At 34.8% G+C, this 20322-nt stretch overlaps 1 protein-coding gene across 1 annotated transcript in view; it reads left to right on the forward strand.

Annotated features, from left to right (window-relative positions):
* SPTLC1 (serine palmitoyltransferase long chain base subunit 1) overlaps positions 1–16528 on the forward strand; it is a 35025-nt gene extending 18497 nt beyond the window's left edge. Inside the window, exons 6-15 of the mRNA XM_058044259.1 lie at positions 1627–1759; positions 3423–3552; positions 5367–5456; positions 6109–6216; positions 7625–7720; positions 8002–8098; positions 9616–9670; positions 11225–11342; positions 12203–12276; positions 12784–16528. Coding sequence (XP_057900242.1) covers positions 1627–1759; positions 3423–3552; positions 5367–5456; positions 6109–6216; positions 7625–7720; positions 8002–8098; positions 9616–9670; positions 11225–11342; positions 12203–12276; positions 12784–12877 — 995 coding nt within the window. The 3' untranslated portion in view covers positions 12878–16528. The remainder of the gene's footprint in view (positions 1–1626; positions 1760–3422; positions 3553–5366; positions 5457–6108; positions 6217–7624; positions 7721–8001; positions 8099–9615; positions 9671–11224; positions 11343–12202; positions 12277–12783) is intronic.
* The last annotated feature ends 3794 nt before the right edge of the window (positions 16529–20322 follow it).

A 20322-nucleotide genomic window follows, 5' to 3' on the forward strand; every position in this document is an offset into this window, starting at 1 on the left:
GGCCGATGTGTTTTTTTCAAAATTTTGTTATTGGTGATCTTTGTTGGACTTTTCTTTCAATAAATCAAAAGTCATCCCACCTGTTTGGAAGCCTGATTGAAGATTGTTTATTGATTCTGAAATCCATGTAGAAATGACACAAGAAAAAGACGCAAATATTCTGGAAATGGACTATTTGCAATTTCAGTCAGAAAGAAGATGAGAATTCCAGTCAGTATCCTCCCTTCTGAAGTCTTTGGAGAGGAAAGGCTATTCTAGATATCCCTGAACATTTGGTATATCTAGTGTATCAAAATAATAGAGTGCATAAGAAAAGTTCAAAATAATGAGTGGTTAACTGTTTTCATTTAAAAGCAGTGGGAAAAACAATTTCTTTCTGGTCCATTTTTTAATGCCCAGGTAAACATTAGGAAAGGATTGCTGAGGATCTATATTTTGCGTGCTATGGATAAAATTGTTTTTGCTGTGATTGGAGGCTGTTGTTTTTGAATAAATACCCTTTCCTTTAATTAATAAATGCGTCAGACGGCTGTGTCCTTTTGGGGAAAGATTATGCTAGATATGTTTAGTGTGGCAAAATTTGGATTTATACAATATCCTTCCTTTCTGTACCCCTTTCTGTTGGTGTCTGCTCAGAAAGAGCCAACACTGATAACTATGCCCCACAGTCTATTGGAAGAATCTGTACATATAACTGATGTTGCTTTATTTGATTTTAGTTTCAGTAAACTTCCAGTAATTGCAAAAAGGAAACACTTGCCCACGAGGGGTCTTTCAAATCACACAGTAATGATCTCTGTTTGCCTTTGATCTTATTTATTTCCAGTTGACAAAAGGCATAATCATCTGTCTATTGCTAGCAGAAGCAGATAGTAGCAATAGTGTTAGAAAATGATAATAACAGTTTGTCTGATACAGGTTATTTTGCTTAGGCAGAATACTTAATGTTGTGGTTAACTTTCTGCTGCAATCCAATCACCATGTGGTATTACAATTTTTAATATTTTCATTTTTGATATGCGTCACTTTGACCAAATTGGTTTGGGAAGTGGTGTGTGTTTGATTGGGTCAATGTATCTTAAGGCTGAATAATCTCTGGTTTGGAGGTGTGACCTTTTCAATGGGCTAGAGTGTGTTCGGGAAATTGTTTATGACCTGTAGTCTGACAAGAGCAGTATTCTGTTATAATGATAGCTGTGTTTATATAGGGGAAGCATCAGCTTGGAAGGACTGATGGTTTGCCAACAGGACCTCATCAATTGCTATAAATTACATAATTTGTTTCCTGACTGTACTAACTGCACTCTCTAGTCGCAGTCTAAGAACGCTGCATCATTTTTGATGTAGTCACAATTTTAACATCTTTGGTGTAAGAACATTAGAGAAACATGTTGCATAAATATTTTCAGATCTGTCAAAACCTGTGATTAATAAGAAGTGACTTGTCAGTTTAAGTGAAGCTGGAATGGTTGCAACCAGGATTTGGGAAGTTACTTGTTTTAATACTATTCCTGCACATAAATGTTCTGTTTGCTTCAATTAGATGATCTCTAAAAGTAATGACAGATTTTTTTATGTGAAAACAAGCTAGCTATCTAATAGATTTTTGATTTTTCTCTCAAATAGATGTGCACTTAGAATTAGAAGAACGGCTAGCAAAATTCATGAGGACAGAGGAAGCTATTATATACTCATACGGATTTGCAACAATTGCCAGTGCTATCCCTGCATATTCAAAGAGAGGGGACATTGTGTTTGTGTAAGTATTGTTTTCTAATTGTTTTCTTCTTATTTTAATGATTGCTAAACATATTGTTGAAAAATATAAAATATTGCTGGTTTTGATCAAGTAGTACATTTTGTCGTACGAAGTTCAAATATTTTTTCTGTGCCAAATATTACAAATGAGTTAGTGCATTCATTGTGAAAGCTCAGATGTGGGCACTCAGCTGCAAAAGAAGCAAAATAACTTGTACATTCAAATACTAATGTAATTCTAGTAATTATTTTTCTTCTTAAATTATACAGTTACACTTGCTTTTCTCCTGTCTACTGCTGGCTTTTTACCTTTCTTCCAGAAGAGCTGGAGGTGAAAAGCCTCTCATGTCTATTTGCAACGGAGTAGTTGGATAAATATTGTTGCATAATAAAATAACAGAAGAATAGCTATGGAGAAGCAAATAAATGATTTGGCAGGTCCAGTATCTGGTACCTAAGAATAGCTAGTCATGATTTGTCTAGGGAAGCTTCAATAGCTGAGAGAAACAATGTAACAACACTCAATTTACTGCACCGAAGAGGGTTTGGATTTAGTAAGAGTTGATGGATTTTTTGTGTCCTCTAATTCTTTCAGTGCCTTAGGTCTTTAATAGCCTTCTATGACTTGCAAATGGTTAGCTTGAACATTTATCAAAAATATGAAGAAATACCAGTTTCAAATATACTAATTTCTATCAATGCATTTGGTTTTTAGACAGAGATTTTCCCCATGCATTTTTTCCCCTGGAAGCAGGGAGTAAGTGTCAATGTGGGGCTCAGCTGCCTGCTGTGGTTAAATTACAGCACAATGGTACTTTTGTACTTGCTAAAATCTCTCTTTGGTGCTCTCTTTTCTAGGTGCAAGGCTTGAAGCCTATTTGACCTCTTTACAGAAGTTCTTTCATAATTCAATAATGTTTTTGATTGTCTTTTATTATCTTCTGGATCAGTGTTTTTGAGACAAATGCCCAGATTGTGCACACACTACTCAAGGATGCCACTGTATCCTGGATTTAGTTTTCTCATACTGTTTCAGCTTCTCGTTGACAAAAGATCTAACTGTATTTGAAAGCAGTTGAAATTACTGCATTTACAGGTTTGGTTTAGTTGCCACTTATACAAGATTAATTCACCTAAGCAGCTGTGAAATTGCATACCCCAGCATAGCTGGAAATTTGCTGTTCGAGCACTTAAAAAAGTTCTTTGGATACGGAGATATTATTTCTCAAAGGACATTAAAATGGACATTTTGAGTATTTGGAGGACTATAGTAAATGTTACAGGCACATCTTTGCACTTTTTTCCTAAGACCCAGAGCAAAGAAGTGAGAGATTTCTGGGATGATTACTGGGATATTCTACGTGGTCCATGGAATGCCATGCTTAAACTGCTGTCTCATACAAGCAAAAGGATGAATGTAGATTTAAAAAAAAAACCCAAAAAACCTGCTGGCTTGATTTTAGTGTCTGTAATTGATATAAAATTGAGAAACTTTGAAATGAGTTTTCAAAATGGCAATAAAATTACAGTGCTTTAAAACGTCTAGTTTTGTCTACACCTAAGTACAAATATCTGCTGAAAAGAAAGACAAGTCCTAATAACCAGCTTTCTTTGAATAATTGCACTGTGTTTAACAAACTTAGAAGGGTTTGCTATATTTACAGAGATGAAGCTGCCTGCTTTGCTATTCAGAAGGGATTACAAGCATCTCGTAGTAACATCAAGTTATTTAAGCATAATGATATGGCTGACCTTGAACGACTGTTGAAAGAACAAGAGACTGAAGATCAAAAGGTACCATTCCTTTGAAGAAATATTTGTAGTCTTTTGTGCCACCTCCCCCACATTTTTTACTGAGTCGTGTAATTGAATGGATGTAGTGCTTAAAGGCAGTTACTTGGTTTTCCTAAGTTCTATTGAGCAGTTAATGTTGCTTATTTAATTCAGATAATTTTTTAAGAAAAGTATTTATTTATTTGCATTTGTCTTCTTAACTCTTTGAACTGAGCTCACAGGCATTAGTAGCAGAGAAATATGTTTACAGGCAGATGACTGATGTGAGATAATGTTTTTCTTTTCTTTAAAAACTATTGAAGAGGTTTTTTTTGTATCTCTGAGAAATTTATATAACTGTATTTACCTAGTAGGTCATGCAAGTTAACTATCACTTTGAATGCCACACTATAAGATCAGCACAAAAATGGCTAATCCTTTATAGAATCAATATGCTTCATTGTTTTCTCAGTCCTCCCCTATAATGCATTCAATGCTTAAGATGTTCTCTCTCATGAAAAATTTGACTCAGTTTGATAGCTTTCTTCTCATTCTGGTAGTAATGCAAGAGGATGTCCAAAAGCAATTACTAAGACCAGGATCGGAAAGTACAGATAACTCTATTAAAAGAGTTTGAAAAGGATTAACTGAGTTGCTATCATGATTGTATGGTTTGTTCGCAGAATGCTGGCAAGTCACAGACAATTTAAAGAATGCTGATTTTGTGATAAGACCTAGAAAAAAAGTAGACTGTCCATCAGTTTTACATCAGTGTAAATCACTAACTGATCTGATTAATAGCAGATCTATAGATAACATACTAGTTAATGTACCTTAATGGAAAATACATTTTGTCAGATAATCTTGACATGAGTTTTTAGATGTGGTTTTCAGACTAATTTGTGTAACACATTTGGTTTGTTAAAGCAGAGTGCTTTGAGTTAGCTACATGGTTAAAGTTTCTTACTGTAATTAGCTGAATGTGAACATATAATTGGTAAGCATGAGCTTAATACAGACCATGTGTGTATAACTAAGACATACTGACTAGAAAAGGGTAGGTCATATCATTAGAGTTGGTAAAGCCTGTAGAGCCTACTGTGATTAGTTTGGTACCTACCACATAGAGAAGTTAAATAGATGTTTCTGAATCTTTTTACAAGAACTGAAAAATGAAAGAAGTATGACTAAATATCCTTGATCAGAAAATACTAATAAGATTCAAAGTAAATAACAGAGGAATTGCAATTTAAGACAGCAAAACTGAAATTATACCAATTGAAATTTAGCAGAAACAAGTGAGAGATATTTAATGGTCTAAATTGTGTCCAGAGATCAGACAAGGACTTTGTAACATGAGTTTTATGAATACTTTTGCATTGTGTTTTACAAGGCAGTACTTGTAAGAGTTTTGTCCTGCATTGTGAATCCTGGTGCTCAAAACACTTGTTGAAATGTCTTCCAAATGCTTAGAATAATGATGAGTATAATAGGGACTAAGATTTGCGGTATTTGTTATGTAGTTACAGTGGTTGAATTTTATTCCTAAAGTTCAGATGGATTGGTTATGATTTGTTGCAAAACAAGTCCTCTTAAATCATGTGTTGAAGTCAAAAGCTTTGAAATTATTACACAATAAATAAAAGACAAAAGTTGTCCAGTGAGTAATTTCAACTTCTCTTACAGATGAAAAATACTAAGTATAAATTTAAAGTAACAGCTTATTTGAAAAAGTGGCCATTTCCTTCAGAAAAATCTTCCCTATAAAAAAATATTTAGAGATTTGCTTGTTTAGTAACCATTAATATAAACTAAAACCATATCTTTCCCTGAAGAATCCTCGCAAGGCCCGTGTAACTCGAAGGTTTATTGTAGTGGAAGGATTGTATATGAACACAGGAGACATTTGCCCTCTTCCAGAGTTGGTAAGTGGTTTTAGTTTGCCTTTTGAACCACATATAGAGTATGTGGCTAATGAAATAGTATTGTTGCCTACATGGAAAAGTTCTGTGTCAATTTTTTTGTTTACCTTCCTGCTTTCTCACATGTTCATGAAATGGCGATTTCAAACTTTACCCTTGTTTTAAAACTTCTGATTAGGATACTGATGCTATTGACACTTAAAAATAATGTCTGCCTGTGATCTTAATTTTTATACTGTAAAATATAGTGTGTTTTCAGCTACACGGTATGATACAAAGAAACCTTCACAGAAATGTCAGAAATAGTGACTTCAAGGAAAATATTTGCTATTCAGCATAAAATGGCTTTTTATGCAGGCTTTATTCTTGTAGATGACGGAAGAAATGGTGTAAGAATGCATTGTCTTGAAAGTACTTGAGAACCTATTAAAAACAAGAGGATTTTTAATAAATGAACATTTATGAAATGTGTTTTAGTATTACATGGTGGAATAATTTTGAAGGCTGTTAAAATGTCGTAATGACAGAACAGAATTCTAGGGCTGACTTTTATGCAGTATTCAGAATGCTGTCCTTGTCTTTCTTTACCTTATCTCCCCCATGCATTTTGTCACCAAATTCTGATTTGTATTCTATAAAAATTCCTTTGTTTTAGATAAAATTGAAGTATAAATACAAAGTTAGAATATTTTTGGAGGAGAGCCTTTCCTTTGGCGTCCTTGGAGCACATGGAAGAGGAATTACTGAGCACTTTGGAATAAATGTATGTACTTTTTTGTTGTGAATGAGAGATTTGTACAGAAGCAAGTTGTGCAATTGTTTCCTAATATCTGTGCCATTAACAGATACTTTTGCAATGTACAGTAAACATTTAAATATAGGGGGTTTTAAAATCTGTATATATTTAAATATATTATTTTTTTTAACAGCCCAGAGCTTTCAGGTCATGGAAGTCTTTCATGTGTTTACTTGAAATAGTTTTACTTATCTGTAGTGACAAAGATAACAAAAGAATTTTTACAATGCATAATTCTATCCTTTTTTTGGACACTCCATGAGATAATGAATACTGTCTTTTCCAGCTACTTACACTTGAATGTGTCACTCTGGTGCAGAAATATTTGAGGCCTTGGAGAAAAGAAGAAAAATCCTTGCAGTGCATAGCCATCCTATTTTGCTCTTTTGCCTTTTACTCCAGTGGGGGAAAATAAGATAAAACTTCTGGTGGTTCTTTGAAAGGTGTTATTATAGTACTTTACCAGCAGATTCAGCCAAACTATTTTTTCAAGGGTCTACTTTTCATGGTGTTTATGCAGCTGAGGACTACTTTGGAAATCCAAAATAGTATTCCTTGCAGCTCACTACCACAGTCCCCTGGGCTGGGGGGAAGGGAGAAATGCTTTTTGTTTGCCACTGTTTGAGTTGGAGCATCTTTCACTTCATTCTCACAGTGTCTGTATTCAGCTTGGAAGTGAAACAACAAATTCAGAAAATTCATTCTGTCTTCCCCTTTGTCCTGTTATTTTCACTTAACACCAAACTTGGAAAAGAAAACTTAATTTAGAAAAGGAAACAGTGTTACTGTGATACATGCCAACTGCTCTCTGATTAGCTGATAGCAGCTGATTACCTAGGTTAAATCCTTTCCATTTAATTGACTTTCACATTAAATTAATTTACAGACAAAATCTTTTGAAGCCTGGCAAAAGAAAATATTTGCAATTAACAAGTGAAATAACACAATTGGCTCTCTAATATTCAGACTATTTTAATTAGATTTATGCCTAATTTTTATCACATTCTACCTCCTAATGACTACATGGGGCTACTTATACTCTTGAAGGACACTGACACACTGACTGCATGGAGGAATTGTCACGAGCATCTAAATAATTTATTTTATCTGTTTGTGTACTTCACATTGCAATGCCTGGAAGAGAGAGATCATATGCAATTTATTTACAGATCCATAAATATCAATTTCTCAAATGTCCTTTCTGTATTGATTAAAGTGATTATTTCAGTTGTACTTTCATTTTATTATGTCATGGTTTGGTTGATCTTCTCTAATATTCATGGTAATATGAAACAAGATGTATCGTTAATAAATTAACTTATAGTCTTGATGCAATCAAAAGCATCTTTTAATAATTTGTTAATTTAACTCACAGATTGATGATATAGATCTTATTAGTGCAAACATGGAAAATTCATTGGCTTCTATTGGTGGATTTTGCTGTGGAAGATCTTTTATTATCGACCATCAGGTAAGACAGATCTCTTTATAAATAGGCTGGCACTATCATTTACTTGTATGTGAGAGTTAATTATTAACGCCCATTTGCAAGTAGGATATAGATGATTATGCTGTATTTCATTCTACACGGAAACTGGTTCCTATGAAATATTGTAGATAAATCGGGGACCTAGTTTTAAATCCTTACATGTGCCTGTAGGTGTGGAGGAGAGGTTTTTAATATGTACATGAATTAACTTTTAAAACATTGTCTACCTTATTATCAATTTTTTTTTTCCTTTTCTCCCATAGCGATTGTCTGGTCAAGGCTATTGCTTTTCTGCCTCCCTACCTCCTTTGTTAGCTGCTGCTGCTATTGAGGCTCTGAATATTATGGAGGATAATCCAGGTACTTAATTCAGGAAAATGTTATCCTTCAGTCTTTCTTCACCCCAAACTAATATCTTGTCCTTCTCCCTACTTTTTACTCCCACCTTTTTACTCTGATATCCTCTTATTTTTTTGTTAATTAATTTTACCTGCATGTTTTTTCTTAATGTTATTTCCCACTCTGTTTTTCTTCTTAAGTGTTTCCATCTCTTTCTGTCTTCTAGATGAAAATAAGCAAGTTATTTGAGGCTAAGAGGGACACAGATGGTTTTTAAAAAGCAAATAAGACATTTTTATTCTACTGTTTAGATCAGTGATATGCCTCTTTGTCTCTTCCTTAAAAACATATTCCTTCCACACAAATGAAGGAAGAGAAAGTTAAATAGAAGCAAATGATAATATATTTCCTCAGGACAGAGCAACCCTCTCCTTTCCACTTGCACTATATAATTAGGGTTTTTTTCCTTCTCTAGTTAAGCATTCAGGCAAGAATCTCAGGAAGGATCAGGGTGCAAACTGCCTTTGATTACAGGACCAGATACAGGGTATTTCTCTAAAGGTAGCAGACAGAAGATTCTGCTCTGGGAGTCAACTAGAAAGGCCCTTAAAGATCGTCTAGTTCCAACACCCTTGCCATTGGCAGGGATACCTAGACCAGGAGCTCCATCCAACCTGGCCTCAAAGAACCTTTTTGCTGACCTGGAATTGAGGCCAGACCACAGCAGTGCCAAATCCCAGCCACTAGAACACCTAGTGGGAAAGAAGTTTTTTGGGTTTGGGGTTTTTTTTAAGGAATTGGAGAGAAGCACATGAGGACAAAATTGGCCAAATTATGAAATTGTGTGAATTTGGTTTTAACCTTCGTTTGTATCAACAGATTGGAGGACATTTGCAGAGATAAACTATTTAATTTGTGACAAATAAATAAAATTTACTTGGTAGACCATGTTCAGTTGTCTGAAGTGAAATAGAATGAAGAAAAAAATTAAGAGTAAGTTAAAGGACTGTTAGGTGTACTGGAAGGTTAGCCTTCACCAAGGAAAAGAGCCACAGTTTGAAAATCCAGGAGTCAGTTTTCTCTTTAAGAATGGCCATGAATTGGGAAAAGCCTCAATGAGCAGAATCTGCGTGGCAATAGATATTTATGGATATTTATAAATTGGACCTGCCATTTCAATCCCATTACAAAGTGTTTGTGTCATCCCTTCCATGTGGTCATGAACAGCAGCAGCTCCATATGCAGCTGGAGTAATGAGATAAAGGGAAGTAGTGCATTTGTCAGGACTTAAAAGCTTGTCATTTCCTGGCAGAAATAGGAATCAGGAACATTAAGAAGAGTAGTAAAGAGACTTACTAAGTTCAGCGGATATACATACTTAGTTTGGTTCCAAATGCTATATTTGAAATCTTCGAGAAATGTAAAGTATTAACAGGAAATCTAAGCGTTTTCTTTTTCCGTTTTGTTTTGGGTTTTTTGTGATTTTTGTTTGTTTGTTTTTTGTTTTGTTTTTTGTTGTTGTTGTTGTTTGTGTATAGACATTTTTCAGACTCTCCGGGCTAAATGTGAACGGATTCACAAAGCTTTACAGGGGTAAGTGCGGGGTTTGGGGCTTTTTGGCTTTTATTTGGCTATGCCTTTATAATGTGAGCTTTAAAGAAATATTCTTCTTGCCCAAATCTGTTTCTGGTTTTACAGATGCTTAGACTGGGATACACTCAATTGTATATGTATTAAAGGAGAAAAAATATTCTTTCCCAACTGTCCCTGTTGTGCTACTAAAAAGAGTCCAATACCTTCCTCAATATCTTAAGGCTATTGAGGAAGGCTGCAGTCTCTTATACATTAAAATTGTTAGGAGAGTGTGATAGCTCTCAATGACACAAAGTATTGATAAGCATTTTGAAAATTAAATAAACAAATAAAAGCATTTGGGATGAAGCTAAGCAGATACTTTTTCAGAGAACTCAATGCACCTTTCAATCACTTTGAATACAATACTGTTCCTACATATTTGATTGAATGCTAAAATGTAATAAATTACCTATTGTTCTGGAGGTACAGAGAAAATGGCTAGAATTTATCTGAAAAATAAGGTTTAAAATTTCCTAATACTTTCATGTTTTAAATGATGGCTATACTCACTAAGCTTTTTTATCTGTCAGGTTTTGATACTAAAAAGATGGCAGAAATTTCTGTGATATTGAACGGCCATTTAACATGCAGTAATATTGCAATTGTGTTTTACAATTCTTCTTCCTCAACAATTTTGTGTTACATATTACAGAAAGTAATAACTTTCAAAAACACTCACACAAATCTCTAATGCACAATAAATTATATTAGCTTCTTTGGAATGATACTACCATAAAATAAGCCTGATCTTCTTAAAATATGTATTAGGCAAGCTTATCAAAGTCCAGAAATCAAAATGACACCTGATAGTTGATATGCATTTATGTGACCTGTTAATTTTGGGGACCAGAGGTCTTGCTTGGATATTGAATACAGATTTTTGGATGGGAATAGATCAATCCTAAATATGTGTGATGTGTCAGGACAATGACAATCAAATGTCAGTCATTCAGTCAAATTCTAGAAACCCAGTTAACAACTGTTCCTATGTACAGATAAGGGAACAATTATAGTCCTATAACTACATTTAGAGAACCTTCTGACTGACAGATGATGCTGTAAAGAATTTCTACAAGAAATAATATAAAATCATAAATCGTGACAAATCTTGCAAAACCCTCAGAAGAACATTTGTTCTTCTTTATATCTGAAGTGATAAAAAGGTGACTTGACCCAGCTAGCTGGGTTTTTATCAGCAAATTACAGACCTAACAGACATTTCTCTTACATCTTCATAAGTACTCTTAAAGAATTTCTGAGTTATTGATCCTTTTTGCAAAAGGATGAGTAACTATTGTTATACAAACTTACTGAAACTCCTTAGAAAAACATTTGCTTGATAACTTGATCTTTATGTAATGCAAGCTGAAATGCACATATGTTTTTTCTACATTAGTATCAGTAAAGTGAAATATCCATCTTTTATCAGCACCTAGAAAGGAGAAAAGCTTATCTAGAATTTCAATATGTCTTCAAGTAAGATGCACATCAAAGACTTTTTATTTGTTTTAGGATTTCTGGTTTAAAAGTAGTGGGAGAATCTTTTTCTCCAGCATTGCACTTACAGTTGAAGGAGAGCTGTGGATCTCGAGAAAATGATATGAAGTTACTCAAAAGAGTTGTGGATTATGTAAGTGTCACCATAGTAATTAAAATATATCAATGCCTTTGAATGTTAATAATGAAGAAAGGGTAGGGAGGCTTGTTGGGTGATTTGTTGAAAGATCTTGCAGGAATGCTGCAAGAAACTTAGTTTCTGTGCTGATTATATGGCTTTGTTAAAGATCACCTTCTAACCATTTCTTGCCTGCCTACAATTAGGTCTCTAGCTCTGGATAAAATATATATATATCTTAGACTACTTACTTCAGGAAATAGTTATTTCCTGTTATCTATTTTAATGCTCAAATCTGCATATAAACTGCTGCATAAACTGTTGTATAAACTTTTATTTTAATAAGAGGAGTGTTCTGGAGGTGCATTTTAACCATTTAAGGTCAACTTTTGCTTCTTAGTCCATGAATTTGCTTTTTTTATGTGTGAACAATCTCATATTCTATATATAGCATTTTTCCCTTCCTCAATACACATTGGTTATTTTTGTCCCACATGAAGAAGTGAGGGTGGATATATCTTTATATATCAGGTGGCAGGTAAACAAGGCTACACAACAAAAATAAATTCTGAAGTTAACTTCCTTGAAAATATGCTTAAGTAGAATTTAAATGCCTGATAAATCTGGTATGTTTGCCTGGTACATTGCCTGAAAACTAAAGACACTGCATCATAAACTGTTTTATGTATTAAAACTGTATTGAAATTAAGAGATGATTTTACACAACCTTCACAACCTCCATTTGGGAAATAACTTGCATTTATCTTGACACCAGATTAATAGAAGTTAGTTATATGTATTTAGTGATCAAAAGGATATGCTATCAGAAATTCCCAGGTTGACTTGCTTGACTTGCTGTATTTTTTTATTTGTAGTGCATGAATAGTGGTATTGCATTAACACAGGCTCGCTATTTGGAGAAAGAAGAAAAATGTCTTCCTCCACCCAGGTTAGCAGAAAAAAAATGTGTTACATGATTTTTTTTTTTTTTTTGGCTATGGCCATATCTTTTCCATACAACGATAGAGTTCTGTTCAATAGAGTGGATTGAATAGTTGGTTCTTGGAAAAATGGGAGAGGCTCCAGTCTTGAGGTATATTTTCAGTGACTGTTACAGGATGCTAGTACCATGAAATAACTGTGTCAAAACTACCTGTATCTTGGGGATCAGCATGTAGCCTGTTAGCAAGCACGTTTCCATGAGGAAAATTGCTCTTACTCTGTAGGTAAAAAAGATAACAGATCTCTGCAGTGTGTATGGTGGGGTGGCAGAGTGGGGGCAAAAAGTAGTCTGATCACATCTATTTAGTCATATGTCTTGTTCCTGGTTGAATTTGAATTCATAGTAATTTCCCTACAGATAGTGATCTTAATGTGTTGAAATTAGTACAATACAATTCTAAGCAGAAGACTAGGAATAAAGTTTACTCTCTGTGTTCTGGTTTTCTTTTTCTAGTATTCGAGTAGTGATAACAGTGGAACAAACAGAACAAGAACTGGACAAAGCTGCATCACTTCTTAAGGAAGCTGCACAGTCTGTGTTGAATTAGACTGCCATTTTTGGATTCCTCTTTCCCCACATTATCAGGATAAGTGTTTTACACTGTACAGTGACTTCCACATTCTTCCACTGATGGCATTGAAAGCTGACTAACAAAATTGTTCTAGAGTGATACAAATGCAGTGAGGGGAAGAATGCTGAATTTTTGAGTTAGTGAATGACAGTGTTGTTCCGGTTCAAACTCTACCATTTACTCACATTACCTAAAATGGGATATCACTACTGAATTCATTACTCTTTCATAAGTTAGTATAAAAAGTTTTAAATTTATTTCCTCAAAACCTTAAATGTTCTCAAAAATGTGTATAAATATTCAGTTTCACCCCAAACCATGTAAAATGTGTTTTCTCTCCATTTTCTCAGAATGTGGGAACTTCAAATAAATTTCAATTATCCCTCCCCACCTTCCAAATGAAAATACACTGTTCCTAATATTACCAAAAGGATAACACATTAAGATATAATTTTGTGCTATATTATGTCATTTATTATTGAATTATAGGAGGGAGGACCTTCAATTCTTTTTGTTTATATATCTTTCGCTAACCATTTTTGGCAGCCAGGTTTTAAGAAAGCCTGGCCAGAGAGTAAATTAATATCAAATACTATTTAATTTTTGCATTCCATATGTAATTATATGCATGTTTGATATTATGGGTGAGGTTTTTCGTACTATTATCTTTAAAATATCTAAATTGAAATGTCTGAATTGTGAAACTGCTGTAATTCCATTATAGTATATTCAGATTAGGAAGCTTTGTACCAATCTTGAAAAGGAATAATAGGCAACATGGAAAATGAACCAAGATTTTGAAACAGCAACTAAATACTAGCTTAGTCAAACTACTTTTAAGCACAAAAATGATGTGTGCTCTGTTTTATCTGTAAACATCTATGTCTTAGAAGGGAAGACTTGCAGATAGCTACTAAGAGTTTAGATGGTACAAATACTACTTAAACACAGGTCAATCTGTGCACATACAATTCCCAAGTAACTTGAAAGTAATGTTTGGAGGTGCTGTCAGGAGTTTAAGTAAGCACAGATGGACATTACATATATGGACACTTTACTTCAATAGGAAACTGGTAAGGAAGTACATATCTTTTTATAAAACAGAAAATACAGCTTTTTATTTCACAATTTTGCTTTAAGAACACCTGTCTGAAATTTTTGTATTCTGCCTAATATGTGTTGAGTTGTTTTGTACTTATGTGCCTTTTTGGTTGCTACTACAAGGATTATATAGGACTATTTTTGAGAAACATCATTGTTAAATATAATCATGTTTGATTCAGATTTTTACTTACAAAATTGGATTTTGTAGCATGGTCGACCCATATATTGTTAAATATTCTACATTAGGTAAGCATAGTCTATGCTGCCTCCAGTTCACAGAGACTGTTTCTATGCTGGTTTTCAAAACTTTTCATCTGTGTATGTTCAGATAGAATACCTAGAGTTATGTTGGGGTGCTTCTGTGATTGTTGTTTGACATTGGAAATAGTCAAATCATTATCTGTGTAATGTAGTAAAAGAAATCCCAGTGTGAAAGAGAATCCCTCTTTCAATGACATTTATGTTTTCTCTCTTAACCATGAATAAAAGCCAGTGAGAAGCCAACAATTTAGAAGAGAAAAAAATACGCAGAATGAGACTGACTTCCATTTTACAGACTGGAACTGAAGGGCAGAATAGTCATATTGAAGACCCTTAGAGACTGAAAGAAATGGAAATTAAATGTTATGGCTCTACTTTGAGCTTTTGAGCCATTTTTGGCTGGATAATTGAAACCTGCAAATTCAAGTGAAGTCAAGCCTTTGATGTATAAATTTAGAACAAATGAGGTGCTTTGATTCCACTGTAGCATACTAAATGGTTTTGGAGTTAAGATAAGCCTGAGAAGGTAAGCAAATAACCATTGGCATTGAAATCCTAAGTTGCAGAATCTGTATTTAATTCTCTCATTTTATTTTAGGTTGTCTGCAAATGGCATAGAATTTTTGTTGTGCTTGGAGAACTAACAAAAATTTTAGATACATGGATTTGTGTTGTTATTTTTGTTCTTGGTTTGTTGGGTTTTTTTGCTTTAAATGAAGTGATGACAAGGTAGAAGCAGAGTGAAATTTCTAACAATTTCAAATCTGTAACTAAGTAGTTCTGATGAAAAAAAAGTTTTAAAATGTTGCTAAGAAATGCCATAATCTGATTCATTTGACAAACACATACCCACCATTAAAACATTGGTAAAAATACCTTTGTTCTTTTTTATTGTTTACCAGTATGTAGGAAAGAAGCATTTAGATCACAGTAAAGTGAATACCTTGTGGTTAATAGCAGCTGAAGTGCTCTTGTAATATATATTTTACTGACAGGTTATATGCATGGTCTCTGTAAGAAATTAAGACACTTATGAAATGTAACTGGTGGAGAGGGAAATCCCTGTTCAATTTAAGCATATCTGGCTCCTCTTCACTTTGACTTTTTTGATAAATATCTCTGTCATGGCAAGCAGATGAAGAAATGGGTGGCTCTGGGGAAAAATGTTGATTGGGGTTAGGGAGACAGCAGGTGATTCTGATTAAACTTCTGACATTTGAAAAATCAGAAGCCTGTTAAGGTGCTTAACTGCCCAGTGCTCTTGGCTGATAAATATATTAACAAATCTGTGTTAGTTGCTTTGTAGTTACATTTGGATGAATTGGTATTTTTCCATCCATTTCTTCAGATGTGGGCATGAGACTGGAGTTCAGTGTAAACCTATTAAGTAGGATACTGTGAGATGAATCAAACAGAAGGACTTTATCCCAAACTTCAAAGTATCTTTTGAAAATAAATTTTGTTTCAATTAATTTATGTATTTCACTTTGCCACATACTTGGAACAGAGTTTCAGCTAAGTGGATAATAAATCCAGTATTTTAAATAGTGAAGAAAAAGAAATGTTGTTAATTTTTTTTAAATAGACTATTAATATCTGATAGTTGAGAAGGAGGGCATTTTCACTGTAAAATGTTGGTCATTTATTGAAATTGTCTTGATGAAACCAATTTTTACAATATATGAGGACTGGGGTGGACTGAAAGAATTTATACTTTCAAAATATTTTATCTTGAAGAAACATGTCTACATGATATATATTCATATTTAAAAAAAAAAGATTTATTTTCCTTAAATATTTGAAAATAATTGATTGCTATTTGTGTAGTTTCATGGTTTTTATAGAAAAAACTACAGATGCCTTTTCTGTTTATTATAGTAATCATTATTTTTGGATAGGAGGTGAAATGCATAAGGAGAGTATTAAGAAAGAAAGAGACATATGGCTGAATAACTTTGATTTTATTTTTTTTCACTTTTGTAATATGAACCCAGTCAATGCACAGAATGGTGTACTGTCTCCTTTCTGTCGCTCCATCTGGACCTTATTATTTTAAACAGGCTTGTGGAGTGTTGGCATTCACTGATCTATGAAGTTGCTACCACAAAAGTGTCTTGCATCTTAAGATGACTAGAGAAGTGCACATGTAAATGTACAGAGCTGTAAATGCTGCTTAAGCAGAGGAAATATTTACAACTAACACAAAGCATTTGTACATTAAACTGTTTCAGTGTCCTAATAAAAGGAAATGTCTGGATAACATTTCTTCTAGTGTTTTTATGTTCTTTGGCAGTTTTCATGGTAATAAGGTAACAGGCTTACTCCGTCTCGCTGTTGATAGATTTTTCAGATTTTGGTTTCCTGTCCATTAGGTACTAGGTAGTTGCAAAATATGCGTAGTAGAAGTCACAGAAGCCTCTCCATACTAAATCTGCTGAAGAGTACCTATCAGGGAAGGACAGTTTATACATGTCCAATTTGTAATACTTTGGTAGCACACACTTGCTGAAAACTGCTATTGCAACCTAGACACTGGTTGCAATAAAGTTTTGTTGTGACTCAGTATAGAATTTCTGGTGTATCAACAAACTTGAGTTAGGATGACATATGCCCCAACTTTGAGACACTTTCACAGAATAAAATACTGCCCTTTTGCCTACCATATTTTATGGATAACATTTCTCTATTTTCCTCTGCTATTAGAGGTGTTACCACTTAGCTCAGTATGCTGTTTGTATAATGGAGTTGTATTTTCTAGCAGAGGATTCTAAGCTGGCAGAAACCAGTATAAGTATTGGAGTCAAAGGAACAGCTTAAGTGGAATTGGAAATATGTAATCCACTGTTTAACTTACATTTTATGTAGGCCAGAAATAAGTGATTGTTTCACTCTAATCAGCATTTGTCAGACTGTGCTCCTGTTCCAGTATCCATAATTCAAGGAGGATAAGGACAGATTGCAGAAGGTCCAAAGGAGGACCATAAAGATGACCAAAGGACTGGGGAACATGCCCCGTGAAGAAAGAAAAGCTGGAGGACAATTTTCCAGTTCTTGCACAGTGTGTACAAAGATGGCAGAAGCTCTCTTCACAAAAAGCCACATGAAGAATGGAAGGGCAATAGAATCATAAAATGGGTTGGATTGAAAAGGACCTTGAAGGTAATTTTAGTACTAACTGTCATAAACAGGGATGCCTTCAGCTAAACCAGGCTGCACTAGCCCCCATCCATCCTGGCACAGGAACAGTGCCAGGGATGGAGCATCCACAGATTACATGGGCAGTATAACAAAATAGAATCATTAAGGTTGGAAAAGGACTTCTGAGATCAAGTACATTCTTTGGCAAAACACCACCATGTCAGCTAGACCATGACATTAAGAGCCACATCCAGTCATTTCTTGAACGCCTTCAGGGATGGTGACTCCACCACCTCCCTGAGCAGTCTGTTCCAATGTTTGGCAACCCTTTTCATGAAGAGGTTCTTGCTGATAGCCAACCTGAACCTCGTCTGCTGCAGCTCTTCACCAACTTGGCAAACTAATGAGCAAAGAAAGATGCTTTTCCTCTTGTCTTACAGATGGACCCCGTGAACCCCCAGCAGACCTGGTTTCTCAAGGTGAGTCACATGGAACCTGAAATGTACAAGTTGCATGGGGAAAGGTTTCATCTTTTATGGTGAGGAGAATAGTCAATTACTGGAAAACCACCTCGTCATGTGTTATGGGAGATTTTCAAGATGTGGGTGGACAGGATGCTGGATAATTTCATCTAGGCTTCCCTTCTCAGAAAAGGTTGGACCTGATGATCTTTTGAGGCCACTTCCAGCGTGGCCTGTTCTGGGATTCTGTGCTATGACTGTAATTCTGATTCTGATTCCTGTTCTGTGACACTCAGAACAGGAAGTGGAAATAATTTTTCACACTTGGTCTAATTAAAATTGGATTTTGATTGGAGCAAGCCTTTTGTTGATTACCAGTGTCACAGTAGGTGTTGAGAGAGTGCATGAGCAAGACAGTAAGTACAAGTTAAGCTGGTGACTGAGAGGATAAAAAAAGGTAATGGAATACCAGCACTTCCTGACAATCTGAGTGGTGACTTTGAATTCCTCTCATAATTTTTAGTGGTTTGGACTCTTTCTGTTCTTTCATATGAGGCAAAGAAATAGCTGTTCTCAACAGATAATTGATGAAAGATCAAAGATTTTTTTGTTGTTGTTTTAACTTTGTCCAGGATTTTATTTTTTAACAAATTAGCCTCAGTTCTGTGTATCATGTTTGTACTGAGTTAAGATTTGCCTTAGTGTCAATAGTGAATTCACATTCACTTTAGTTACAGATCTAAACAGGCAACAATACTCCTTTACCTTTGTATGCAACCTCTAGGCTTGAAGCATGGGAGTATTTAAGTGGCCTTTAAAGCAGCTGATAGTGCGGAGTACTCGGTGATAATGAAATTCCTATCTATGATAGTTCTGATCAAATATTTTTTTGGTGAAAGACTATAGGTCTATTTTCTCCATCTTTAGATTTTCAAAGATAGGCTATATACAAAGAGTCACTGCTAAACAGTAATCAACATTTGCAAGAATAAATCTCCTGACTTCCTTGTGGATAAAAGAACTTGGCATGATAATTTTACTAAAATTTGCTTATTAAAATTCTTTAATAAACACATTTTAAATACATAGCCTACTCAACTTTAAAAACTGCTTAACCTTGATTGCTATTTTGAGAATAAAAATTTTAAAATGTTTAAGGATTTTAAAATATTAGAACTTTTAAACAGACTGCTTTCTTGTTTCTTTAAGCTTTTGCTATTTCCTTCATTTTTGTTTTCCAGTCATCTTCCTGCTTTTTTGCCTTCATTTTTCAGGACAGACTAAATGCATTGCTAGATGCTTGAAAATTACCCAAGTAGTGAGTGTTTGCTTTAATATAATTGTACAAATTAATTTGATGTATTTGATGATGCCAATGAAATTATAGTGACCTGTTTCTATGGTGCTGGTGAATGCTAAGTGTAAGTTGAGGTCTGTGGAAACAAATACTCAAGGTGTCAATGATCACCTCTAGGTACAGAATATTTAAATATTTTTCCCATTTTTGAAAACATAGAGTTTAAGTGTGGGTAGAATATCACAGCTGCATTGTCAGTTATGCTGGAATTACAGGTCAAAAATGTAAACATTTTTTGAATACTGTGAGGTGAATATGGTGGAAGATAGTGTTTTCTACAAAGGTGGAATTTGCTAGTATTTGAGGAGCCTTCAATTTGAACACAAGGCACAAGTGCTCATTAGATGCTGGTTAAGAGAGTAGTAAGTTAACTGCAAGGCGCTGCATTAGAGCTGCAGCAGATTTTGTCTGCAGAATTGCAATTCTGTCTCTAGTCCTTTCTCCAGAATTGTTGCTCACCCATTGCTGGTCCCTTCAAAGTCTAGGAAGTAACAATGTACATTGTAGAATGGTGAGCTTGTACTGCAAATTGTCACATAATCAGAAGCTGTCTGCAGGATAAAATAGTGTCTTACCTTACAGCAAAATTAGATGCAGCTGCATCACAAAGAAACCAGCAAATTAGTGAAGTTATATATATGTTTTGCAACCTGGGGGAAGAATTTGGTGTATGATATCAAGGGGAATTAAGTATTCATATATCTTTCTATAAATACATTTTCTATGCTGGGCTGATAAAAGAGACCACAGAATCACAGAATACCCTGAGTTGGACGATACCCACAAAGTCCAACTCCTTGACCTGCACAGGATAGCCCCAAGAATTACACCATATGTCTGAGAGCATTGCCCAAATATTTTTTGAGCTCTGGTCAGGCTGGTGTTGTGGCCACTTCCTTTTGGATCCTGTTGACCAGCCACCCTCTCAGGGAAGACCCTTTTCCTAATACCTAGCCTAAACCTCCCCTGATACAATTTCAGGCCATTCAGGTCCTGTCACCAGTCACCACAGAGAAGAGATCAGTGCCTTCCCCAGCTCTTCCACTTACAGGTCTCCTCTCAGCCTCCCCTTCTCCAGGCTGAACAGACCAAGGGACTCA

Source organism: Melospiza georgiana, chromosome Z, assembly GCF_028018845.1.
Source record: "Melospiza georgiana isolate bMelGeo1 chromosome Z, bMelGeo1.pri, whole genome shotgun sequence".
Lineage (NCBI taxonomy): Eukaryota > Metazoa > Chordata > Aves > Passeriformes > Passerellidae > Melospiza > Melospiza georgiana.